Source organism: Lonchura striata, chromosome 1, assembly GCF_050655825.1.
Source record: "Lonchura striata isolate lonStrDom1 chromosome 1, ASM5065582v1, whole genome shotgun sequence".
Taxonomy (NCBI): Eukaryota; Metazoa; Chordata; class Aves; order Passeriformes; family Estrildidae; genus Lonchura; species Lonchura striata.
The window spans coordinates 80473096-80497201 of record NC_140703.1 but is presented as its reverse complement, the minus strand read 5'-3'; the positions used below and the strand labels follow the sequence as shown (position 1 = coordinate 80497201).

Below are 24106 nucleotides of genomic sequence, written 5' to 3'. Positions count from 1 at the left end.
TTCCATGTAGCAGGAGAATTCCCATTACAGTAAAATTTTATTCTACTAATCTGAGCTCCATTTACCATTCTACCATCATTACTACCAATGTATCTCTCTATGTGTTTGGAATCAGAATTAAGATGTACAGTAAGTCAATTCAAGATGTATTTAAAAGAAAATATTTGTGGTTAGCTGCTTCATCTTATGCTGTTATTATTCTTTTTAGGGTTTGAATGCAGTGTTTGATGCACTGGTGATTAACAAGATAAATCTTTTGGAGCTCATTCGAAAGTTACTGTATAAGGACAAGTCATTGGAGGTGAGTCCTTGGATGTTTTGTTCATTCTTACAGATTTTGTTCATTCTGGCCATTCAGACAGTTATGTTCTAAATGACAAAGATTCAGCTTCTGGCAGTTTTGTTTTTTTTTTGTCGATAACAACCAACCAAAAAAAGGTATTGTTAGTCAGCCTAGTAAGGCACCTTTGCAGCAACACAAGTGGTAATGGGGTATTGTTAGAATTACATTGGATAGTGAAATCCCATCCACAGTTTTCTCAATAGTATGTTAAAAATGTTATATGGAACAGTTGACTGCTTGATGTAACAAGTTCTCCAGGGTCAGTAACTATACACCTGAAATGGTACTTGGAATAGTTTGGTCAGAATAAAGAGAGGGAAAGATTTATTCAGAGTCTCAATGACATAATTAGACAAGTACATTAAAAACGTATTATGTAAAGGGGTCCTAGTAGCTTTGTAGTTTAAAAGAAAAAGTTAGCTAAGTACTGATAGTTGCTAGGGATTGATTTTTCTTTCATTGATGTCAATTTATCTGGTATTGTCTCAAGTGGAGTCTGGCACAGTATTGGCACTGGCAAGCAAGTAACAGAAACAATCAGCCTCAGGTCAATGATGGACAACAGCCAAATAGACCTACAGCCTACTAGAGCATCACTGCTGTTGAACAGCTGAGATTCTCATCCAACATTCAACAAGGCAAACGAATATTTCTTGTACTTTGCTTCAGTGTGGTTTCACTGCAGAGGAGTCTCACTAATGTTTCTGAGTGGCACAAGTCCTGTGGGGTTTTTAAATTCCTTTGCAAGGAGTGAAATGAGGAGCTGCAGGGGAAATCAGAGGAAGTAGGTTCTCTAGAAATGAAATAATAGATTTGACCAAGGAGGGGTAAGTGAGGACTACAGGAGTGTTTCAGGCGGCAAATAGGAATGCTAGGGAGTTTTGCTGTGTAAGGAGACTAATGTCAACTAGAATATGACAAGGAAAGCATCTAGAGCTGTAGGGATCTAAAGCAGAGCTAGTTCAGAATTAAGTGCTGAAACAAAAGGTAATAAGTAGAACCTCAGGAATTAATGGCCAGTCAGCCTCACATCAGTGAGGTAAGATTACAGAACAGATCCCTCTGGAAGTTTATGTCAAAAGATGAATGACAGAAAGGTGACTGGAGACAGCCAACCCAGATTCACCACATACATACAGATTGTGCCTGACTAATCTAGTGGCTTTCTGCAATGGAGAAGAGAAAGCTCCAGGGAGACCACCTCTCTAGGAAGCCTGTTCCAGTGTTTGATCAGTAATAAATTCTTTACAATGAGGATGATGAGGCACTGGAACAGGTTACCCAGAAAAGTTGTGGATACCCCATTCCTGGAAGTGCTCTTGGCCAGACTTGACAGGGCTTTGGTCAAACTGATCTAGCAAAAGATATCCATGGCATCCCTTCCAGCCCAAACCATTCTATGATTCTAGGAAATATCAGAGTCAAACCTTTTTGGAGGGTTATTCTTTAAGCATGAAGAGCTCAGAGTGTGGGGCTTCTGTTTAAAGGAAGAACTTTTAAATGTTTCTGTTTCAGTGAAGAAAACATCAGATGTGCTTTTTCCCTCTTATTCTTTTGGTAGGAGTAATTTGTTTTAGCTCCTGTTACCGGCAAAAATCTGTTCTGCTCTTTTCAAGGAAGCATATCTAAGATTGTTTTGCTTTGTTTGATTGTCTGCTTTGTTTAGGCAGATTCTAAAAACTCTTCAAGTAAGAACATTTTTTTTTTCTTCTTGATTGAGACAGGTTTCAGTTTCATGCCAGATTTCAGTTAGTTCTGAATCAAAGAGGATACAATAACACTTCTTCCACTTTCACATTCTGCCTACTGAGAGATTTTGTGGCAATTGTGAAATCTGGTCTTAAAGAGACTGCATGTACTGTTAAATGAAATGAAGCCCTGGGCTAAGAGATTTTGGTGTTAATCTGTCATAAAGCAGTTATAAATATTCACTATATGTGGAGTCTTTTTCATAGTACAATTTTCTCCAAAAGTTATTTTATAGGAAAACCATTCCTACATCCTCCTTGTAGTAACTTTGGTTACTGAGATGTACAGGTTGGAAGCAATCATTTGAGCACAAAGGCTAGCTTATGTAAAATCAAAATTACAAACTGCTTTATCCTTAGGTATTCAACTAAATATTTTATCATTACTCCATTGTCAATTACAAATACTAAAAAGCAATCTGAAAATTGTTTTAACTTTTCCATCCTTTTAGAAAATAAGTATCTTCAGCCAGTGCACTGATGTCTGTCTTTGTTCAGGAAGCCTACCTTTTTTTTTTTTTAAACTTCAGAATAGTTGATATTGGTATCCTAAACAGCTATGATGGTCCTTGCTAAAGGGCATATTCCACTAAGAGGTAATCATAATTATTGTGCCATCTTAAAGTTTTGATTGGTGTATTGTTATATTTACTGATGATTCTGTTTCCAGTCTCCAGTGGTGAAGCTTGAAGAATCTTTACAGTATACACTGCTTTGGTTTTTTTTTTGTTTGAGTTTGGTGGTTTTTTTTGGTTTTTTTTGGTTTGTTTTTTTTTTGGGGGGGGGTTGTTTTTTTTTTGTTGTTTTTTTATGAAAATGATGTGTACTAAGAGAAAAGTGTTATACATTCTGGAGAAAAAGATATAAAAGTCTGTCAGATTTACTGTCTACACGATCACTTTATGTTTTATGTGACTTGCCTTCTTTACAGCCTGAAGGGTATATTATAAAATGCATGATGTAAACCAACTGAGTTAATATAGATCAAACACAATTTTATACTTTTTCTGATCTTGGGTCATTTGCCCTGAAGTAAGTGATTTGGATGCCTCTCTGTCATTAGCTTTTTAATGAAGTTTTTGACTGTGAAAATTTTAATTCAGTTTCTAATTCCTCCCAGCTTCTAACTGTGCAGTTTTCTTGGTATATACCCATAATTTTACCTCTAAAGATACCTAAGTGGACAAATTTTCCATGACAAGCAGACAGCTGAAAACAGCTATTTAAAATGAAGTCCCCAAAGTACTCATCCTCCATTTTAGAAAGAAAAGATAAGTTAATTTAATATGCTGTATACTAAAGGCTGTATTGTGCTCAAATTCCCTATCAGAAATTGCCACGTAAAACTACATCAGCTATAGAATCACAGAGGATTTTTAGAAGAGAGTCTTCTTGAAGTAACAAGTTTTATTTACTCATTGAGAAGGAAATTAAAATATTTGCAAAAAATATTTGCCTATTAAAATGTCAAATCTAATAGCAAAAATAGACAGGAATGGCTTTTTCTGAGATATAGGTGAATAGGATGTGAATGTGTTGGGTAAGAGAACAAATACTGTTTCTATATGAGGTGGGGATTTTTCCTTCTTTCTTTCCTATAGAATGCTGGGCTACTAAGGAAGGGGCTGCTTTTCAGGATGACTCTTTTGATGTGTGGAGGGGCTGGAATACTTTATATCCGCTGGAGGATTATGGGCACAGGGCCACCAGCTTTCACTGAAGTAGACAACCCAGCTTCATTCGCTGACAGTCTGTTTGTAAGAGTAAGTTACAAAGTTGCTTTTTTCTGGCCAGCTCAGGACATTTGTCTTTTGTCATAAAATAAAGTTTTCTGTGCTTCTAAGAAACAATAAAGTGGGCAGTTTTTATGTTTCAAGATATGTGTGATGAGTCACCTTCACTTGTGCTGCTGTGTTGATTCTCTGCAATTTTTTGAAAATATTATACAGTGTATATTCTTTGCACTCAATATAGCATGTACTGTACACATTGAAGCACTTTTCCATTTACCCACTATTTTTCCCATGCATAAAAGAAATTAGCTTTTGCTGATTTTCATCCCTTTTCCACATACTGTGCTTGACTTTTCATCTTCTATCACAACTATAGAAAATAGCACAAAGTTCTAGTCTGGTGTATTTGGGGTATGTCTTGGCTATATACCTCTGGTGGCATTAAGCATCTTTCTGGAGATGGAGAATGAAAGATGAAGAGAGTGGATGATGTCTTTTGATGTTTTCTTCTGTTGTACGAGATGGTTCTTTTTACGTATGGATATTGGTTGGAAAACACAGAATTGCATTTCCCTGCTCTGAACTAGAGGGCCACCTAGCTATGTTGAAAAGAAAATTTAAAATTCATTTCACAGCTGTAATTGTAATGTATATGTAAATAGTTGTAGTCTAAAAGTATTCATGGCCTCTTTATTGTATTACAAGGGAAATGAGGGAAGAGAGATGGACTAAAGTTGCTCACTTCTCCCCCCACTCAAGTTTAGTATCAAATAAATGTTTGTTTTCTCTTTGACTGACAGGCTATAAACTATAATTACTACTATTCACTGAATGCATGGTTGCTGTTGTGTCCCTGGTGGCTGTGTTTTGATTGGTCAATGGGCTGCATACCCCTCATTAAATCCGTCAGCGACTGGAGGATAATTGCACTAGCAGCACTTTGGTTCTGCCTAATTGGTCTGATATGCCAAGCTCTGTGCTCAGAAGACAGCCATAAGAGAAGGTAAGAGACAGTGATGAATTTTAAATGCCTGGCCAACTTGAATACAGTATTATTTTGTTAAATCCACTACTGATAATTTTAACAATTCAGTGGAACCAGTATCTAACAAATGCAGTTCAAATAAATATTTATAGCTGTCATTACAATTTTATCCCAATTTAGGTCCATCACTGCACACCAACTAGTAGGAAACAGAGTTGGAGGGGGAGGCATGGATGGCTGCTTTATTTTTTCTCCTGAAATGGTATTTTGAGATCCTTAACACTGTAGGTGGTAAAAAGTAATATGTACTCAAAACACAGTAGGAAATTGTTTGTTGTTGCCCGTACTTCTTACAAGTCATCATTTCCTTTAATTTCCTCCTAATAATGGAAGAGGAGATGTGCTTTGAAAGCAGGTAGAAATACTGGCCACGGTCATACAGTTAAAAAGTAAAATGCTTGACCCATAGTATGTACTCAGAAAACAACTTGTACTTTACCCAAAGGAACTAAAAAATTTATTGTAAACTGTTATTTGTCACTAAGGGCTTCTGTTTAACTTTGCAGGTTCTGTTACTATGGATTTTATGTAGACTTAATTTCTCAGTTCCTTAAAATTTTTCAACTGCTCAGTCATAGAATGGTTTGAGTTGGAAGAGACCTTAAAGGTCAGGTAGTTCCAGTCCCCCTGCCACAGGCAGGCACACCTTTCATGAGATGAGGTTTCTCAAAGCCCTGTTTATCCTGGCCTTGAACACTTCCAGGAATGGGACACTATGACTACGTGTCCTTTTGAAAAGCCCATCTCCAGCTCTCTAGTTGCCTTCTTTTGGTATTGGAAGGTTGCTAGAAGGTCTCCCTGGAGGCTTCTCTTCTCCAGGATACACAACTCCAACTCTCTCAGCCTGTCTTCATAGGAGACATGCTCCAGCCTTCTCCTCATTTTCATGGCCCTCTAGACTCACTCCAACAGGTCCATGTCCTCTTTATCTTGGGAGTTCCAGAGCTGGATGCAGCACTCCAAGCTGGGATCTCACCAGAGCAGAGTAGGAGGGGCAGGAGCACTTTCCTGGCCCTGCTGGACATCATGCTACTTTGATGCATGGTTGGCTTTCTGCACTGCAGGTGCACATTGCTGGGTCATGTTCAGCTTCTCATCACTGAACTCCCCCAAGTCCTTCTCAGGGCTGCTCTCATGCCATTTTCTGTCCAGCCCATCTTTGTTCTTAGGATTGCCCTGACCCAAGTACCAGGCCTTGCACTTGGGTTTCATGAGGTTTGCATCAGCCCACCTATCCTATCCAGGTCCCCCTGGATGGCATCCTTTCCCTCCACTGCATGGCTGGGTGTCGTGGGCAAACCTGCTGAGGGTGCACTCAGTCCCACCATCCATGGCACTGACAAAGATGTTAAACAGTGCCAGTCCCAGTACCAGCTCTTGAGGAGCACCACTGGACTCTGGACACTGTGCCATTGACTGCAACTCTTTGCATGCAACCATCCAGCCACTTCCTTAGCCACCAAGAGGTTCAGCTGTCAAATCTATTTCTCCAATTTAGAGACAGGGATGTCATGCTGGACAGTGTCAAATGCTTTGCACAAGTCCAGGTAGATTATGTCACTTGCTCTTCCTTTATCCAGCAATGCTGTACTCCATTGTAAAAGGCTATAAAATTTGTCAGGCACATTTTTCCCTTAGTGAAGCCAGATTGGCTTTCACCAGTCATCTCCTTATCTTCCAGATGCCTTAGCATATTTTCCAGGAGGATCTGCTCCATGATCTTGTCAGGCACAGAGGTGACCTACTGACCTAGTTTCCCGAGTCTGCCCTTTTCTTTGTTTAAAGCATGAGGTTTATGTCTCCCCTTTTCTAGTCAGTGGTAACTTCAGCAGACTGTCATGACTTCTCAAGTATGATGGGTAGGAGCCCAGGACTATCTTAGCAACTTCATCCATCAGTTCCCTTGGGATCTGCAAGTGCACCTTACCAGATATGGAGTTATGCACTTCAAATGTTCGTGAACCTGACCTTTTCCTACAGCAGGCAGTTCTTTGTTCTCCCAGTCTCTGCCTTTGATTTATGTGACTTGAGCAGTGTCGTTGGAGCGCTTGCTGGTGAAGTCTGAGACAGAAATGTTATTGAATACTTCAGCTTTCTCCATGTCCTGGGTAGCCAGGCTTCCCAAATGCTTCCACATTTTCCACAGTCTTCCTTTTATAACCAACATAGGTAATTCTATTGTTCAGAGTGCAAAATCTTTTCTTACTCTTTTCTTCCTTCTCATCCCTTCAAATATTAACAGTGTACCTGCCTACCTTTCTGCCATTCCCATACTTATTTGCATAGATAAATAATTTTGGAGAGGGGATGGAACTCTTGCTGCTAGTGATGTCAGATTTTCTAGTAAAAAATGCACTCAGTAAGCTTTTATTATTAAATAGTTTTATACAAAAAGTATAGGGAGGATCTAGACTTGTGGGGATGAGAAAAGACCAGGAGGACCCATCTACCTTACAGTGTAGAGATTCATTTGTAATAAATTAGAATAGAAAATTACCATGTCCATGGCCTTTGTAAGAAACACCTGACATGGGCCTGAGGTTCTTATTCCTTTATGTCGGTTCTGCAACAGTGAGGTACCTAGACTCTTTTGTCTAAGCTCTGTACAGTCCATAAAGAGCTACCTGCTGAGGATGCTAACATTGGTGCCAAAAAAAGGGAAGAGAAACTGCTCTCAAACTATGTGTCTCTTCTCTCTGTAGAAAGAGAAATGGTTAACTACAATGGATTCTACTATTGATGTGTTTGTTAGGAGAAAAACCACCCTCTTGGTTGAATGTGCACCTAAGTTCCTTCTTTAACAGTGACTTGTGTTTTTGCCCCCATTACTGTCTTACTAGGTCCAAAAATAGACATGTAGTTTTACCATTACTTTTCCCGCCTGTGTAAATATGTAATGGGGCTATTTTCTGGCCTGGAAGCATGAATATTGCTTTTCTGGAAATTATAGCAGTGATTTTTAAAGTGCCTCACTGAAATTTGATCCTAGTGGCTCTCAAACACTATGTTTGAATGCCCTGTCCTATTCTACAATGTTTGAATAAAGTTTATATGTTAAGTGAAAAAGGTACTTTAGTTAAGATTTGTAGTTAACCTGAGAATGTTTCTTGTTTGCAGAATCCTTACACTGGGACTTGGGTTTCTTATTATCCCTTTTCTTCCTGCAAGTAATCTCTTCTTCCGAGTAGGATTTGTTGTTGCAGAGAGAGTCATCTACCTCCCCAGTATTGGATATTGTATTCTCTTTACATATGGATTTTGTCTCCTGAGTAAGCAAGCCAAGAAAAAGGTACCATCAAAATAATCAGTAAAGTTGTTGATGATGAAGCAGTTCAATTGCATGATTTATTCCTTAACTTGGCTCTCTTTCCTTAAGAAAATTCTTGCTGTGGCAGTACTTGGAATCTTGTTGATAAATGTTATGCGCTGTGCGCTCCGCAGCAGTCAGTGGAGGTCAGAAGAACAGCTTTTTAGGAGTGCATTGTCTGTGTGCCCTCTGAATGCAAAAGTAAGTCACTCATTGACTTCTAATCTTTTTTTCTTTTCTTTTTAAGTGTTTTGAAATCTGGGGTCAAGGAGGTATTATGCATAGTTAATATATTGTGCTACAGTGTTATTCACAGTCTTGCTCAATTCAGGAATGACATTGACATGTCAGACATCTAAATTACAGTGGCAGCATAGTCAAAATACCAGAAAGTGCAAATTACAATATTCAGAACTTGGAGGTGGGAGTGGGGAGGTGAGGGAGAGGGGAGAATGCACTTCAAGAAAGGCATTAAGTCAAATTGGCTGTACTGCTAATGCAATCTATTTAGAAGAATTGTGTGCATAATTTCAAGTTATTGCAACAAAAATATCAAAACAAGGTTAGTAAGTTGTAGCAATGTATTCAACTGAAAAATGTCTATGCTGTTTTCAGAATTCTTTCTGTGTACCTTCCAGTGGTATATACAGCCAGCACAGCTGAGGGACAAAGCAGCATATCATCAATGCAATTGCGGGATGTGGGAGTAAAATCTAGCTCCCACTTCTGCTTTCTTACAGCAGCTGAGCGGGCTAGACTCTTCAGATTTGGGCACTGAGGAAAGCTGCAGTTTTCCCTGCAGGCTTAGTGAGGGAACAAGTTAGATGGTGGGACTGCTTAGGATGTTTCACTGAGCAGCAGTGTTCAGCATCAGAGACTGACTCCAGCCTCCAACAGAGGGGACCTTCACAGCAGTCCTTTGACAGCCGAGAGTGTGATCTGTTGGAGCATACCACTGAGCCCTGATGTTGTCTGAATTTTAGTAAAGAGAGAGACTCTTTGTAGAGCCTGGGAGTGGGAATGTGCAGCTTGTCAATAAAAACACATTCATGTTTTAAAATATTAGATTCCTGTAATCTAGAATGGTGTCTAGAAAATACCAATCAAGTCACAGAGTTTAAAAAGGAACCTGTAAATGCTTGACTTCACAAAGAGAATGATAAACTTAGCATTTACTGGAATACAGATATGCAACAGCGACCTGTAAAAAATATTTATGGCCAATATTTGCAACATGGTAGCATTTCTCAGTAGTCTGGGATTTTAATACATAGGAGAGGGCTGTTGTATTTTATTGTGTGGCAGTGGTAGGCAACCATCTTCTTTTTAATGATGACCTCAGTATATCTTGTCTTCTGGATGACAAGCGCATGCTATAAATGGAGCAAATGCAATCTGTTTTCTTTGTGTGTAACTCCATCCATCTGCCATGGTGAGAGTGCTTCAGACAGATCCACACTCTCTGCCTGTGCTGCAAGCTCCTTGGACTCCAGCCATGCCTGGCTGGGAAGCTGTGTAGCTGTGCTCCCACAGTACTGTGCTTGAGCCGATAAGCTGTGCACAAGCTACTGAGCTAATGCAGCTGGTTTAAAGCCAATGAATGTACAGGCAAAATGAGCTTGTGTTTGTCAACACTGGGCACTGTAGACATGCCTGAGCTGTATTTCTGCTGGTGACAGCTTGTGCAAGTGGAAAGCGTGAAGATGTGAACCGGGAAAGGATTGTAGGCTCACATTCTAATTTTGCTGAAGGATGTAACTTTGAAATCACAATAGTAGGGGACTTTTCTAAGCAGGAACATTAGAGAGTCCATGTGTGACAGCCTATGTCTTGTTTTCTTTATGTAGTCAGGTATATTTATTTAATTTTGACAAAGGTAAATGTAAAAATTTGAACTATATTTTGTTTTGATTTTCAGTTGTCTTGAAATTGCAGGCTTCCTTTAAAAATTACTCCACAGGACCTTCTTTCAGTGACCGATTTATTTCAGGGGGAGGCTGGTACAGACCAAAGAATGACACACAGATAATAGCTTTTTCTTGTTCTTGGAACATATTAAATATGTGTAATGTGGTCATGCTTTACTTCCATTATATATCAGGATCTCAAAATCTCAAATCCTCAGTAGCAGAAAAAGCTGTTCATGTTTTGTTGTACAGCTCTTTTCAATTCCGAATTGTCTGTGTGGGAAGTATAGAGTAAACTTGCCCTAATTCTAAATAACAAGTTGTAACAGCACTGCCTTGTCTAATTTCAAGACTAATTTCTTTAAACATAGTCTTTAGATAAAAACCTGGAAACTGCATTAAATGAGATTGTGTGGCACAGTAGTGAATCTGGTGCCTTGATACATCTGGCTCAAGAGGATGACATTTAAGATCAACTTTAATAAATGTTGCCTGCTGACTTTAAAATTTATTGGCAATAATGAGGTACCATAATGAAGATACAAATATTTTGACCACTAAAAAAATTCTTAATACATATTTTTAAATGTTTTTAATTTTTAAAATTTATTTTAAATGTTATTTATTTACAATATTTAAAAATATATATGTTTATATATATATATATAAAAAATACATGGTGGATGAGTGGGTAGGGTTTTTTAAAAGAGAAACAAGTATGTTACAGATCTTGGTTCAACATGTCCAGGAGCATGTCATACTTTTGAACTTGTGTGGCCCTGCGCTCAGGTTGGTTTCAAAGGCCATGAGACTGAAACAGTACACATTTTTAATATATTTGGCAGTAGTTTCCTTAGCTGAACAGGAGGTACCTCTATATTGATTCCATTTTTCCTACCACCTTTTTCATACTATATGGATTGGATTCTTCTCCTGGAGAGAAGAAGCTGTTTCTTTTTAAGCATTAGTTCCTCTCCTTGGACTAAATGAGAGACATAAGTCAGAAGGAAGGTATCATAGATTTGTCTTTCCACTGATGATGAAAGTCCTGACAACTAGAGAAAATGTGGATACATAAGAGTATGTGAGATTTTGACCCTCTCCTACTGCTGTTCACTATTTATAGACATTGCTGGACTGCTCTTTACCTTCTGAAGTAATTACACATTGTTTATTTTAATTTTAAAGATTATTTCTAAAAATACTCATCTTGCTGCTTTTCTTTTTTTTTTTTCTTTTTTTTTTTCCTGTTGGAAATGTTTACATTGTTGGAAGAACTCAGTTATTTTTTGTCATATTTTAGAAAAGCCATAGCAGTTAAGAATCCAGAGATGGTCTTTATTCCTGGATGACTTCCTCTCATTGATTATCTAAATAAATAATTGCAGTTACATTGTTATGCACATGGGAAATAGCCAGCATTTTTCTTTTCCTGGATTTTAAATAACTGAATTTAAATGACTGTAAATTGTTGTGATTTTGTACATAATCTCTACATTCTCCTTGCTACTGGCTTTTCTTTAAATGATAGAAATGAATAAACATAATTTTTGACAAGCTATTCCAGTAGCAACTCTTATGCAAAAATAAGCAAGGAAGTTAAAATACTCACACCACAATGCTACTGTGCCTTGACATACCAAGTAAGTAACTTTGAAATTTATGCTTTATGCAAACTGCAATCATTACTGATATAAGTTTGTCAGAGACAAGCTATGCTAATACTGAAAAGGTACAATAAGTTTGTGAGATTGGTTTCTATACTTTCTTAAAAGGTCCTGTAAAACATCTTTGATACAGAACGAGATTTAATGCTGCCTGAAGATCTGATCTTTGATCCTTAAGGAAGCTGATCTAGAGGGAATTTCCTTTAGATACTGAGATTTTTTCTTTATGTTATATATTAAAAAGGGATTATCTTCCGAGGAATTTAAGTGCTCTGAGCTGTGTTTATATGGGTTATTTGCAGTGTTTTGCCACCATTTTAGATGTCAAATTTTGTTTATACAAGTGCAGTCATGCAGAAGAATCTTTAGACAACATTAGATACACAAACAAGATGTGAATATCAAAATAGCTGTGTTTTATTATTATTTAGAAAACCGAGTTTTAGTAGTAGAAGAAAGAGAAGACTGATGACACAAGCTGGCATTAAACAGAGGCATCTGCATGTTCCTAGAGAAATTTTGACATCTGTGCTTTGCTTTCATCCTTTTCAGTAAATGTTCACATTTGCTGAAAAAGAGATTATCGGCAGCTAGGAAGAGAGAGTAAAATTGGTGGTAATAGTAGTGCTCCAGCTGAGGGGATGTACCTCCTAGAAGACGATATTACATTTCAATTTCTTCCTTTGAGGGAAAACAAAATTTAAAAAATCAGTCTGACAATAATTTTATTTTTGTATAGGAAAATATTTTTTTTTCATCTCTTTGCTTAAATTCAACATTTAAATAAGAGTTCAAGTACTATGTGTATCTGGCACAGAATGCAGTGCTTTTTCTTTTTTATACTGGCTTCTTAGGTTGATTGAGGTATTGAACAGACAAATACATAGAGCCAAATCCTTGGCTAGGCTCTGGTGCTATGGTTATGTTAACTTAACACGTGCCTGTTGAGAGAAAGTAGGTCCTACCCTAGGGTATTTTTACCTGATCTCTTAGATTTCTAAGAATACTGTGTTGTTATGCATCCCTGAAAAATGCTCCTTTTAGAGCTATTACTGTAAAGTAATTGCCCATTTAAGATTGATAAAGGATCATCTGAGTATAATGTAATACGTCATTTCCAGTTAATATTTAATCATTTAATAAGGAAGGGCTCTTAAATGTTTAACCAGGAAAGGAAAATCTTCCCTCTCAGGCTGGCATGCACAATATCTGTCAAAAACCACACCTCTAGAGACAAAATTTTAAATAATTCACTGGCTTCTCATTATTAAAGACCAGATTCTTCCCACCCATTGGTACACAGAAAGCACTTGTGTCCCCGTGTTGTGCAGGAGGTCACAGCCCTGTGCTCAGCAGACAGCAGTGGTTACTGCAGCCTGCTTGGAGTGAGCTAAAGGCTGACCTTGGCATCCCTCTGCCATGGCCACTGAAGTGAGAGACAGCTGCATGGCAGAAGTAACCCACACCTCTCAGATGTCTGGATGTGCCTGGGAACCCTTTGCTGCCTCTGCTCTCCAGAGCAGGATGTTACTGCATCATATAGCCCATTGCAGAACTGGTTTTGTCATTGGATGTTTATGGTAGGCTGGGCACTTCTTTTGGTATGTTTGGTTTGGGGCTTTTTTCCTCTTCCTTTTTTTGTCACCAACATATTAAGAGGAACTAAAGCTGCAATTTCACTTCAAGGGAGATTAGAAAACTTACATATAGCAAGGAGCCCTTCATTTTTGGGGGTATTGTAGAGAAATATCATTTCCTTTCACACAGGAACTATAGCTGAGGACAAAAGAAATACGCCATTGAAAATGCTAATAGTCTATTTAAATACTTCTGCAATCAGTTTTAAAGGAGTATAGTACATCTTTTTAGTTCAGTTCACAAAATGTACATGTTCACTTAATACTTCATTTGATGTTTTGACTTGGGAGAATTGATATCTCTCAGTTTTCTTCAGACTGCACAATTCCCTTTACATGAGAAAAATATTCTTGCTGCTGGTACTTTTGGGAAAAAAATGGATGTGAAGATACTACATGTTTTTAAAAAAGCTGTGAAAAATAGAAAGTGAAGTGCTGTTTCATAACACAAGACAGCTGACATGTGAAAGACTGAGTGGTTGGTATACACCAAGATTTTTCTCATCTTCTCTGTCCCAGTCTTTAGGCAAATTTCATTTTGTAAAGCTTCTTAAAGAATGAAATTCAATCAAGTTAAACCTAATGTTGTTTGCTGATACTGAAGTGTAAAGTTATGTATTCAAGGCCTAACATCCAGTATTCAGTGAAATCTTTAAGTATTTATTTTGTGTTCCCACAATCAATCTTTTATCTGGGTAAAATTTGAATATGTGAACTTCAACATAGATAATCAAAGCAATCCAGTTTGGTAAGAATCTTAGTGTTCTGAATAATTTCTGGAAGAGATATATAAATATAATTCAGTCCTGAGAAACATCTTTCAGGGTATTTCATTTTACTTGAATGACTCCTGGAAAAATGCTGCTCTGTCTTTCTGTATGTTTTGACACTGTCAATGGATCTTCATTTGGTTATTTCTTGATGTAAATGTACCATTCTGTTGCTTCTTTGCTATAGACCTTGTCATAATTTATGAATGTACAGTACAGTGGCAGGATTTTTTTTCTTTGTGGAAGCTGTGCTAGAACTGCTTTTATAGGATGCTGAATTTATATGCTATTTTATATCTTACAGTGTGAGAAGCTGCCTCTGTGCATGTTTAGTAAGCTTTATAGCATCTCTGCTCCCCTTAAAATCAGTGAAAATACTTTTTCTCCCATTTGAGAAAGCATGGGAAATGTCCTTAACTTTATTTGTTGATGGTATGTTACTGCATTTTACAATCATATAGAGATGAAATTCAACAATTAAATACCATAAGAGCTATGCTCCAATACTCATGTGTGCTGGATCAATACATCCCGGATACTGTGCCAACAGCAATTAGGGTTTTTCAGTTAATGTCAGATAAAATCCTTTTTTGAATGTAGAAGGTGAATTAGACTTATCTAAGTGCATTATGGACCTACATTTTTGGACTTCAATCTGAAGTTATTTCTGTATACTGTTTTGAAATTAGATTTTCAAAATTGGGAAAAAATTACCATATGTGTTTGTTTTAGAGGAAGTACATACAATTAGATTTCAAATAGTAAAGTAATCTAAATAATGAGTCTTGATCTGGGTGCTGAGAAATCTCTTTTCAAGAGTCAGTACTCACAGAACTTTTCAACTAGGTAACATAGTCTTCTGAAATTTGTCTTCAAGTGGGATTTGAGATGTCTTCCAACTCAGATTTGTCCTGAAATGTATTTATTACTATTTACTCTTGCCATAAATAAAGATGATGCATCTTCTCCCTGTAGTCTAAAAGCTCTAGATCCTTCCTTCATTCTTCAGTTTTTAACAGGCAAAGTCTTCAACATGTTGCTATGCATATTATTTCAGAAATGTTCTTTGATACATTTTTATCCTTAGATAATAATTGCACCTGTTACCTTTTGTTTGGGTTTTTTGTCATTGTTGAGTTTCTTCTAGTTTATGCTATAATGAAAACAAAGTTTGACACATTGCTGTAGTGTTCCTTCTGCTTTGAAGGATTAGATAGATTTGATTTGAGTCAAAGTTTCTCTTACCTGGCAAACAAATGAAATTAAGAGCAGGAGGTCTCCATACAAAGTGCCTTGTGAAAGGTGTGGTGGCCTCATTTATAAAACTAGGAAATGAATAATCTTTCTTAAATAGCTGGAATAGGTAAGCTGATCTGTACCTCAGATTCTGTCTTACTGTCTTTATTGTATGAATTTCCCAAAGTATCAACAAACATCAAAAGCCAGCAATGAATGACACAACTGCTGACTGTTTCTTTTTAGAGAAAGAATTTTTAGCTGCTTGATTCCACAAAATATCTGACTGTGTGGCATCTGGTGGAATATCCATCTGTGTTTTCAGGTGCACTACAATGTTGGCAAAAATCTGGCTGACAAAGGAAATCAAAGTGCTGCAATCAAATACTACAGAGAAGCTGTAAGGTATTAGAAATTTTACTCTTTAATGATCTTTCCTAAAATTGCTTTCATGTTTAACATGAAGAAGATGCTTAGGTATTCATTTTCATGTTCTGCACCATTGCAAATCTAGCAATTTGCATATATTAATACATGTCCATACCTAATAATAATCTCTTAAATTTTAAATTTTAGGTTGAATCCAAAATATGTGCATGCCATGAACAACCTTGGAAATATTCTGAAAGAAAGAAATGAGCTCCATGAAGCAGAGGAGTTGCTGTCCTTAGCTGTGCAAATACAGTATGTTTAGACCAATGCTAAGCAGTGTTTTGCACCAACTGAGCCAAAATGATACAATATGATCTTGTGGTTTAAATGCTTAATTGTCTTCTCTCTTGGTGGTTTTTTCCCAATTTACCCAGGCCTGATTTTGCTGCTGCATGGATGAATCTAGGAATAGTGCAGAACAGTTTAAGAAGGTTTGAAGAGGCAGAGCAAAGCTATTGGACAGCAATTAAACACAGAAAAAAATATCCAGATTGTTACTACAATTTAGGGCGGTTGGTAAGTGCTTTTGAATAAATGATAGCTATGACTGGAATCTGTGTGTCTTTCTGTATGTATATATATAGATAGGTTTATATAATTCTGCTGTAATGTAAAAAGTTGATAGTTATCCCAGTTTGCTTATATTGTATTTTACAGTGATTTCATACTTTTGGTAGGTTTTCCTATTGCTTTCCCAGTATACTTCCTTTCATACAACCTTTGGTAATATTTTCCTATTGCTTTCCCAGTATACTTCCTTACATACAACCTTTAGTAATCCTACTTTATCATATAAAGAAGTATAAACGAAAATACATGTTTAAAATTCCTTTTTCCAAAAGCTATTATTAATCATTTCCCAATGTTTTGCATTCATTATTATATTGTTAGCTAGTAGAACTATGCTGAAAAATTAAAATTAGATTTTTGGAAATATATACGTTAAATATTTACTAAATCTCTTGTGTAGATTTCTAAATTGTATGATGTTTCTTCTACTTATTCTATTGGTACATGCATATTTGAAAACAAGCCTCATTTCTAGGGAAAAGAAAAAGAAAATTAGTATATAGCATTCTTATCTTCCATACTACAAGAGTATTCCTTTTACATTTATTTTTGTCTATAGAAAGAAATCCTACTAGAAGGGACAAGACATTAGCAACTTTTTAGTGTCTTTAGTGAATTATAGGAAAGTAAAGCAAGCAATAGCAAAATTACTGGATTTTTCTTTTGTTTTAGTATGCAGATTTGAATCGCCATATAGATGCATTGAATGCATGGAGGAATGCTACAGTCCTGAAACCAGAGCACAGTTTGGCCTGGAACAATATGATAATATTGCTTGATAACACAGGTAAAGGTGTATTTTAATGTTTTAATTAATAATTCAGTGTCTAGAAAAACTTAAACTTTTATTTGGTTTTATCTAAAAAGATATCTACCTCTTTGGCTACCAGACACCCCTAATAATATAAGAATGCCTTCTGACTCTGTGATTTTAAAGCATCGCTTGAAATCCAGCCCATAAATTGAATTTCTGATACTTACTTAAAATGCCATCATTGTGCAAGCATGTTTGTATTATAAATTAAATTCCTGAACTTTGCTTTGTTGTTCTTCTGAAGGTGTTATCTGTTGAAAACAAAATGAAGATATTCTGTTGCCTTAGTCTACAGGATTTTGTGTGTGTGTGTGTGTGTGTGAGATACCTGGTTTTCTCTAAAAAATTATGCAGTCAGCTATTTGTAAAATATGTGTGCTTGCAGCATGAACTAATAAGGCTCTGTTAAAACATGCCTTCTCTTTTTCTGCTACCTGGGCTCCCAGGCAATCTAGCTCAAGCAGAAGCAGTTGGAAGAGAAGCCTTGGAATTAATACCTAATGATCATTCTCTTATGTTTTCCTTGGCTAATGTACTGGGGAAATCACAAAAATATAAGGTAGGTAACTAGAGTTTTTTAATTTGAGGGCTTTGGGTTGGTTTAGTTGGGTTTTTTCCCTTAATTAAACTCAATCTACTTTTTTTGTAGAAACCATTTGAGGAGATCATTGTGGACTATGACTTAGATAATCTGTTTAAAATGTTTCTGTTTAAAATGCCCTTTTCTACCACAGTATTAGTGTGTGATTCTGTCTTGAGCTTATCTCTCCTTATTTTAGATGCCTGGATTACAAATGTTGCTGCCCTACACGATGTCAGTGGTCAGTGGAGAGAAATAGGCTCTTAAGCACACTAGAGGGCAGTTAGGGTCTTGTGTTGCTTCACTGCCAAGGGAGAGAGCCTGCATTGAATTAGACCTTGTTTCAGAAACTCAAATTAGATGGGACAGGCTAGTCCTTGTGCTTTTGCTATGTATTCTATGAATGCATATATATAGAAAAGAATTCTAGCCTTTTTGCCTGACACAATCTAAAATGTAATAATACGAGTTTGTTAATCCCAGAGTGAGGTTGGGTGATCTCAAAATGCTATGAGAGAAAGTACATCCATTGCTTAACGTATTGAACTTTCTCTTGGATGCAGTGGACCTGCCTGTGAGTGGTACCTCAGCATTTACTACCTTCATTTGCCAATAGTAAATGTAATTAAACTGATGAGAATGACTTGTTTTCCAAAGGGAGTTGTATCAGATGATAAGCTTATATGACGGAGAATAAATCAGACACATTTAATATAATTAGTTGTTTAAAATTACTCTACAATCAGTGATTTAGGTATGTGATAGGGACAAATTAATAATAAGTCCTTGGTGTTCCTTACCAAAATATCATTTACTGAACCTCTTTTACATTTTTTTAGGCTTTTAAGGGGTTTAATGTCTTTTTGATAGCAATAATGTTAACAGCACCACAGGAACAGTATACAAAGTAAGAAGATTCTATGATATGAAACTTGACAGGAGGAAATGGCCTAAGTTGCACCTGGAAAGGTTTAGATTAACTATTAGGAGTTTTTTTTCACAAAAGGGGTTGTAAAACATTGCACCTGATTGCCCAGGGAGGTGGTGGAGTCACCATCCCTGGAAGTGTTAAAAAATTGTATGGATATGGCACTTGAGGACACAGTTTAATGGTGAATATGCTGGTGGTGTGGGTTTTACAGTTAACCTCATGTTCTTAAAGGTCTGTTCCAACCTTAGTAAGTCCATGATTCTCAAAACAGATACATTTTTCCTGTAGTTACTGTGACCACCTATATTTTTACAGTATTGTTCAGCTGTGGAGTCCTGACCTGTCCACATGCAAGGCCAGGACCTGTGACAACCCTGCAGTGGCTTTTGTTTGTGTTAGTGATGCTGTTAAACAGCCTGTTACTGGTTTTCTATACTGGCTGGGTTTTTTTCCTGGGCACTCTAATTCTTTTCTCCCTCCACTTGAGACTGTTATAAAATACATATTTTAGGTTGGTTTAACAAAGTTCCAGAAGAATACAAATTAACCCAGAATGCAGAACGTATAAGATTGTGAAGAAGGTAATTGCTAGAATTACTTTGATGAGTCAGGCCTGTGGAAGAATAGAGGATTATATAGTCATTCATTAGGAAGAATATGTAGCATGACAGAATAAAGAGCATTTATAATGAAATAAAGATGAAAAAATAAGTTGAAAACAAGATAGAAAATTTTCCAGGTGTAGGGGAGACAAGTCTCTCTTAGTGGATTTAAAAAATAAAAAAGATGGTGGTTTTGATTGCCAGCTCTGAAAGGCTATTATGCTGCAGGAGAACATGTTGGAGACAATGTAGAAGTAAGAGTAGAGGAAAGTGCAGCTTTTAAGTCCATGTTCTAAAAAAAGCAAAAGGAATAGTGGAGACTAGGGAAAAAACAGGGCACCAGTGAGTGTTTTAATAGTTCAGTATGGAGTAGTAGATTTGTACAGAGCTTAACTAGTCACTAAAAACTGATGGCTTATAACAGGGAGAGCAAATTAAGGGAATTGGAAAGTGGGCTCACTTACAAAGGTTATGATCTCAGTGGCTGTATTTGGCATTGCCTGGAAAGAGGAGATTTGTTTGTAATGGGAGAATGCTTACTGACCAAAAAAAAAAAAAAAAAAAAAACATGAAAAATTCATATTTCTTGTCCACCCCCTCACCATGTAAAAACAGAGAAGTGGATGTCTCTTCGAGGATTTTTATTGAATGGAATTGGAGGGGAGGAATGGGGGATGGAGACTGTCAAGGTGATGGAGGTAATTTTCAGAGTGCTGCCTGGCTGTGTCTGATGTGTTGTATAACCTCAGGCATTTAATTTATTAGGTCACTCATTATGTGTCTGTATAAAAGTTGTTACTATGCTGGCACTGTTGTCATGCAGGGAGATTTGTTCTGGAGTTTTTTGTTATCTTTTATTTTAAAAGACACTGAGTCAAGAAGATTTTATTAGGTTATGAGAGATTTCCTTCCAATAAGCATACAATATTCTCCTTCCAATAAGCAAACAGTTTCAAATGCACTTTCACTTTCAGCAAAGATAGGTTTCCTACATCACAAGAAAAAAAAAATAGCCCTTTATTTTTTGTTTGTATCTACTGATGAATGATTTATTGTTCCAGAGAGAAAAGCATATAAAGGATGAGCTGTTTCTGTGGTTTTGTTTGGGTTTTTTAATTAACATCTGTTATACCAAGTTAGATTCTCCTTTGAATGCTTGTTCTTATCTCAATTGATGAAGAACCAAGCTATCTTTAGTTCTTTGAAAAAAAAGTGTGCTATATTTTTGTTACATATACATCTATGCTTTTTCGGTAAAAAGTGCAATAAATTGAAACCATTCAGCATTTTTTATATTTGAAATAAAGCCAGACTACAATTCTGTGGCCTTGGCAGCAGATGGAATGCGGTGTGCTTACCCCAAGCCTTTGCTATATGCAAGCTGTAAGTTTCTTGGCAATACTTGAAGATTTGGCAAGATGCAGCAATTTGAAATACCACTGATGTACTGGAATGTATATTGACTCCATATATCCACAGTAATATGAATATGATGCACCTTAAATAGCCTTTAAACAACCACTATGCTTCTACTAGCTGCTGAGCAAAGTAGTGGTGATAAAAATATTCTCAGCATGGAGTTGAAGATGTATGGTAATGGCAGCCAGCTCTTGAATATCTATTTCATTAAATTATCTGGAAGCATATTGCACATGTTGCCCCATCGTCCTTCAGCAGTGAAAGGATACAAGTCTGTAAATTAGGTGTTCTTCCTCTGTGTAGTTGGCAACTTTTAGGCATTAGGTTGATTTAAATGGTCAGCACATCTTTCATTTTGATTGCTGTTACCTGACTAGTGACAAAAAATACTAAAATTTGGAGTGGGGAAAAAAACACAACTTTGTGGGACTTGAAATTACTGCATGTTTTCAAGTGCCAATCCACTGTTGACTTGAGAGTTGTATGAAAAGAGGAGGTTATCTTGTATCACTTGCCAAATTTTTGAGTCTCAGTATGTTTCTCAGGTGACTGAGAAACATGGAAGTCATGGAATAATTTTGCCTGGAAATGACATCTAGAGGTCATCTAGTCCAACCCCTAACCCAAACCAGTGCCAATTCCAGTTGAATCCTGAATATCTCTGTCAATTGAGATTCTATAGCCTCTCTGGACAGCATCTTTCTATGCTTGACCAACTTTATGATAAAAAAAATATTGATGTTTCCTTTAACTGGAATTTCTTATATGCTAGTTTGCATCCATTATGTCTCGTCCCATCTCACAGACATGTGAGAAGAGTCTGTTTCCATCTTCTCTGTATTATCTCATCAGGTAGTTGTAGGCAGCACCTTCATCTCTCCTGAAGGCTGAAAAGATCCAGTTCTCTCAGTTGGTCTTTGCACGTCTTGTGCTTCAGCCCTGTACCATTTTGGTGGCTCTCTGCAAAACTCACTGGAGTTATGTCTGTGTCTTTCTCATAATGGAGACCTTCAGCCTTAACACATACTCCAGGTGTGGTCTTGGAAGTACTTAACAAAACCACATGGCCACCAGAGGTCCATTCCATCTTCAACCGTTCTGTGATTTCTGCTAGTCTGTTTCTCTGCCCTGCCCAGGTCCCTCAGAATAGCTGTTCTCCTTTCCAATGTATTTCTCCCTCCTCTTAGGTGCTATCTGTAAAGTTTTGAAACTGCATTCAGTCCCATCATCCAAAATATGAATGAAATCACTAAACAGTATGGGTTTCAAAAAGACCAATGCATCCAGGAACTTTAATAGTCTGGATATGAGAATGCTGGAGCAACTGCTCATGCCATAGGAAAGCAATACTAAAACTTGCACTATGGAGGTACATTTGCAGACATCTGGTTCCCCTTGTTAACTCCTATCCAAATAATCCTTGTCTTGAAACAAAATCAGAATCACAGAATAGTTGAGGTTGGAAGGGACTTCTGGAGATTGTCTCATCCAACCCCCTGCTAAAGCAGGTTCACCTAAAGCAGGTTGCACAGAATTGCATCCAAGCAAGTGCTGAATATCTCCAGGGAAGGACACTGTACAACTTCTTTGGTCAGTCTGTTCCAGTGGTCTGTCACCTGAACAGTAAAGTTCTTCCCCATGTTCAGGTGGAACTTCCCTGCATCAGTTGCTACTTGCTGCCTTTTGTGCTGTTGCATGGCATGAATGAGAAGAGTCTGGGTTCATTCTTTTGGCACCCTCCCTTCAGATATTTAGACATTGATGAGGTCCTCTCTCAGTCATCTTTTCCTGAGGCTGAGCAGGCCCAGCTCCTTCTGCCTTTCCTCATAAGAGATGCTCCAGACTCCTCATCATCTTCATAGCCCTCCACTGGACTAGCTCAGAGAACCCTGGGGTTTGTAATTTCCTTAAGCTGTAGAGATTAAGGCACTTTCTGCATGAGTCTCTCCTGGCTTGAGAATGGCAGCCTCAGCTGTGCTCAGTAATGCTTTTAGTTTGCGTTTGAATCTGGACATATGGGGAGGCTCTTAAGTCACTCAGAGCTGAGTGACTCAATCTTGACATCAGAAATTTCTTTTCCCCTGAAGGGACCCTTACAGAGAGTTATTTCATGCTTGACATGAGAAGATGGTGGAACCAAAAATCTGTCTGACAGGTTTTCTTTTTCAGTAGAGCCTGTGTTTTATTTTAAGCAGTGAAAGCTTAGCACAAAGGAAAGGACTTTTCTCCATGTTACTGTTCTCACATACCTCAGACAGCAAGTATGTGCATTCAGATGGAAGCCTACCACATTGAGGTAATTTTATCTTCAGGTCATTTGCATTGAAACTGAATGAACAACTTTCCCTAAAGCACAGCACAGCATAGAAATCTATGTAAAATTTGCTCTCAAGATCTAAACTTGCATGCTAGTGAGTAAATATGCTCCATTTGGATTGGGCGGGGTGTGACTTTTTAAACTTCTGCAGGAAATATGCTCTGGTAAAAAAAGTTATTAGCAGTTAGTTTGGAAAAATAGAATTGTTTTAATTAGAGAATAAATTTAGTGGTCAATTATTCTCTGAATATTAGGTGAGAGAGCTGAGGTTTTCTAAGAAGTACTCAGATATCGAGAGTCTTAGGAGTACACATTGCAAGCAGTAAAACAGAGAAGATAACTGGTGAGGAAAATCTGAAGGATGTTGCATGGCATGATATGATTTGGCATGATTTTTTTAAGTAAAAGGCACTCAGCTACTCTTCATGGGGAACCAAATTGAAACATCTGTTTGAAAGGGATTTACTGGAATGCCCCTATTTTTAATGCTAAAACTGTTGTAAAAGGAAACATATCTATAAGTAGTTTGCTTAGATACCAAATTACATTTCCTTAATTTGATTGCATAAGTAGGGAAAACTTCAGCAGGTAATGTTTGAAAATACTGTAACTATTTTAAAAAAGGTACTTTAGGTAAAGAGCAAACTTCACTAGCGCTTAATACATTTCTGCTAAAATAACAGCAGCCTATGAAAACATGAAATTTATTTGCAGCATTATTACTGGTTTCAGGAGGCTGTAGCCACCTGAGCTATAGGATCAGGCAGGCTCAGGATATTTATATGGTAGTATCATATAGATACAGCATTGTTTTGGAGGGTTTGTAATTACAGTGGTGGGTAAAATTGGCATTGTTTTATATATATGAGAATGGACTTTCCTGATGACTTGCTATTTTAAATTATTCAGGAATCTGAAGCTTTGTTCCTCAAGGCAATTAAAGCCAATCCAAATGCTGCCAGTTATCATGGTAATTTGGGTAAGAGCCTTTCTAAATCTTATCAGCTGTATTGTTTATTTACTTCATATTCATTGTGTTTAAAAAGAA

The 24106-nt window shown here is 37.1% G+C and overlaps 1 protein-coding gene across 6 annotated transcripts in view; it reads left to right on the top strand.

Annotated features, from left to right (window-relative positions):
• TMTC4 (transmembrane O-mannosyltransferase targeting cadherins 4) overlaps window positions 1–24106 on the top strand; it is a 55555-nt gene that overhangs the window by 26232 nt on the left and 5217 nt on the right. The window contains exons 7-18 of one of the 6 annotated variants that reach the window (XR_002465435.3): window positions 209–301; window positions 3693–3854; window positions 4625–4827; window positions 7987–8158; window positions 8246–8377; window positions 15719–15798; window positions 15970–16077; window positions 16200–16341; window positions 17068–17182; window positions 17656–17768; window positions 22937–23037; window positions 23968–24037. Coding sequence is in view for 4 of the 6 variants with exons in the window: in XM_021530250.3 (XP_021385925.3) it covers window positions 209–301; window positions 3693–3854; window positions 4625–4827; window positions 7987–8158; window positions 8246–8377; window positions 15719–15798; window positions 15970–16077; window positions 16200–16341; window positions 17068–17182; window positions 17656–17768; window positions 23968–24037 (1390 nt within the window). In the remaining 2 variants the exon portion in view is untranslated. Of the gene's footprint in view, window positions 1–208; window positions 302–3692; window positions 3855–4624; window positions 4828–7986; window positions 8159–8245; window positions 8378–15718; window positions 15799–15969; window positions 16078–16199; window positions 16342–17067; window positions 17183–17655; window positions 17769–22933; window positions 23038–23967; window positions 24038–24106 lie in introns of all 6 variants that reach the window. The other 5 variants (XR_002465434.3, XM_021530250.3, XM_085556901.1 and 2 more) reach the window with 5 other exon arrangements.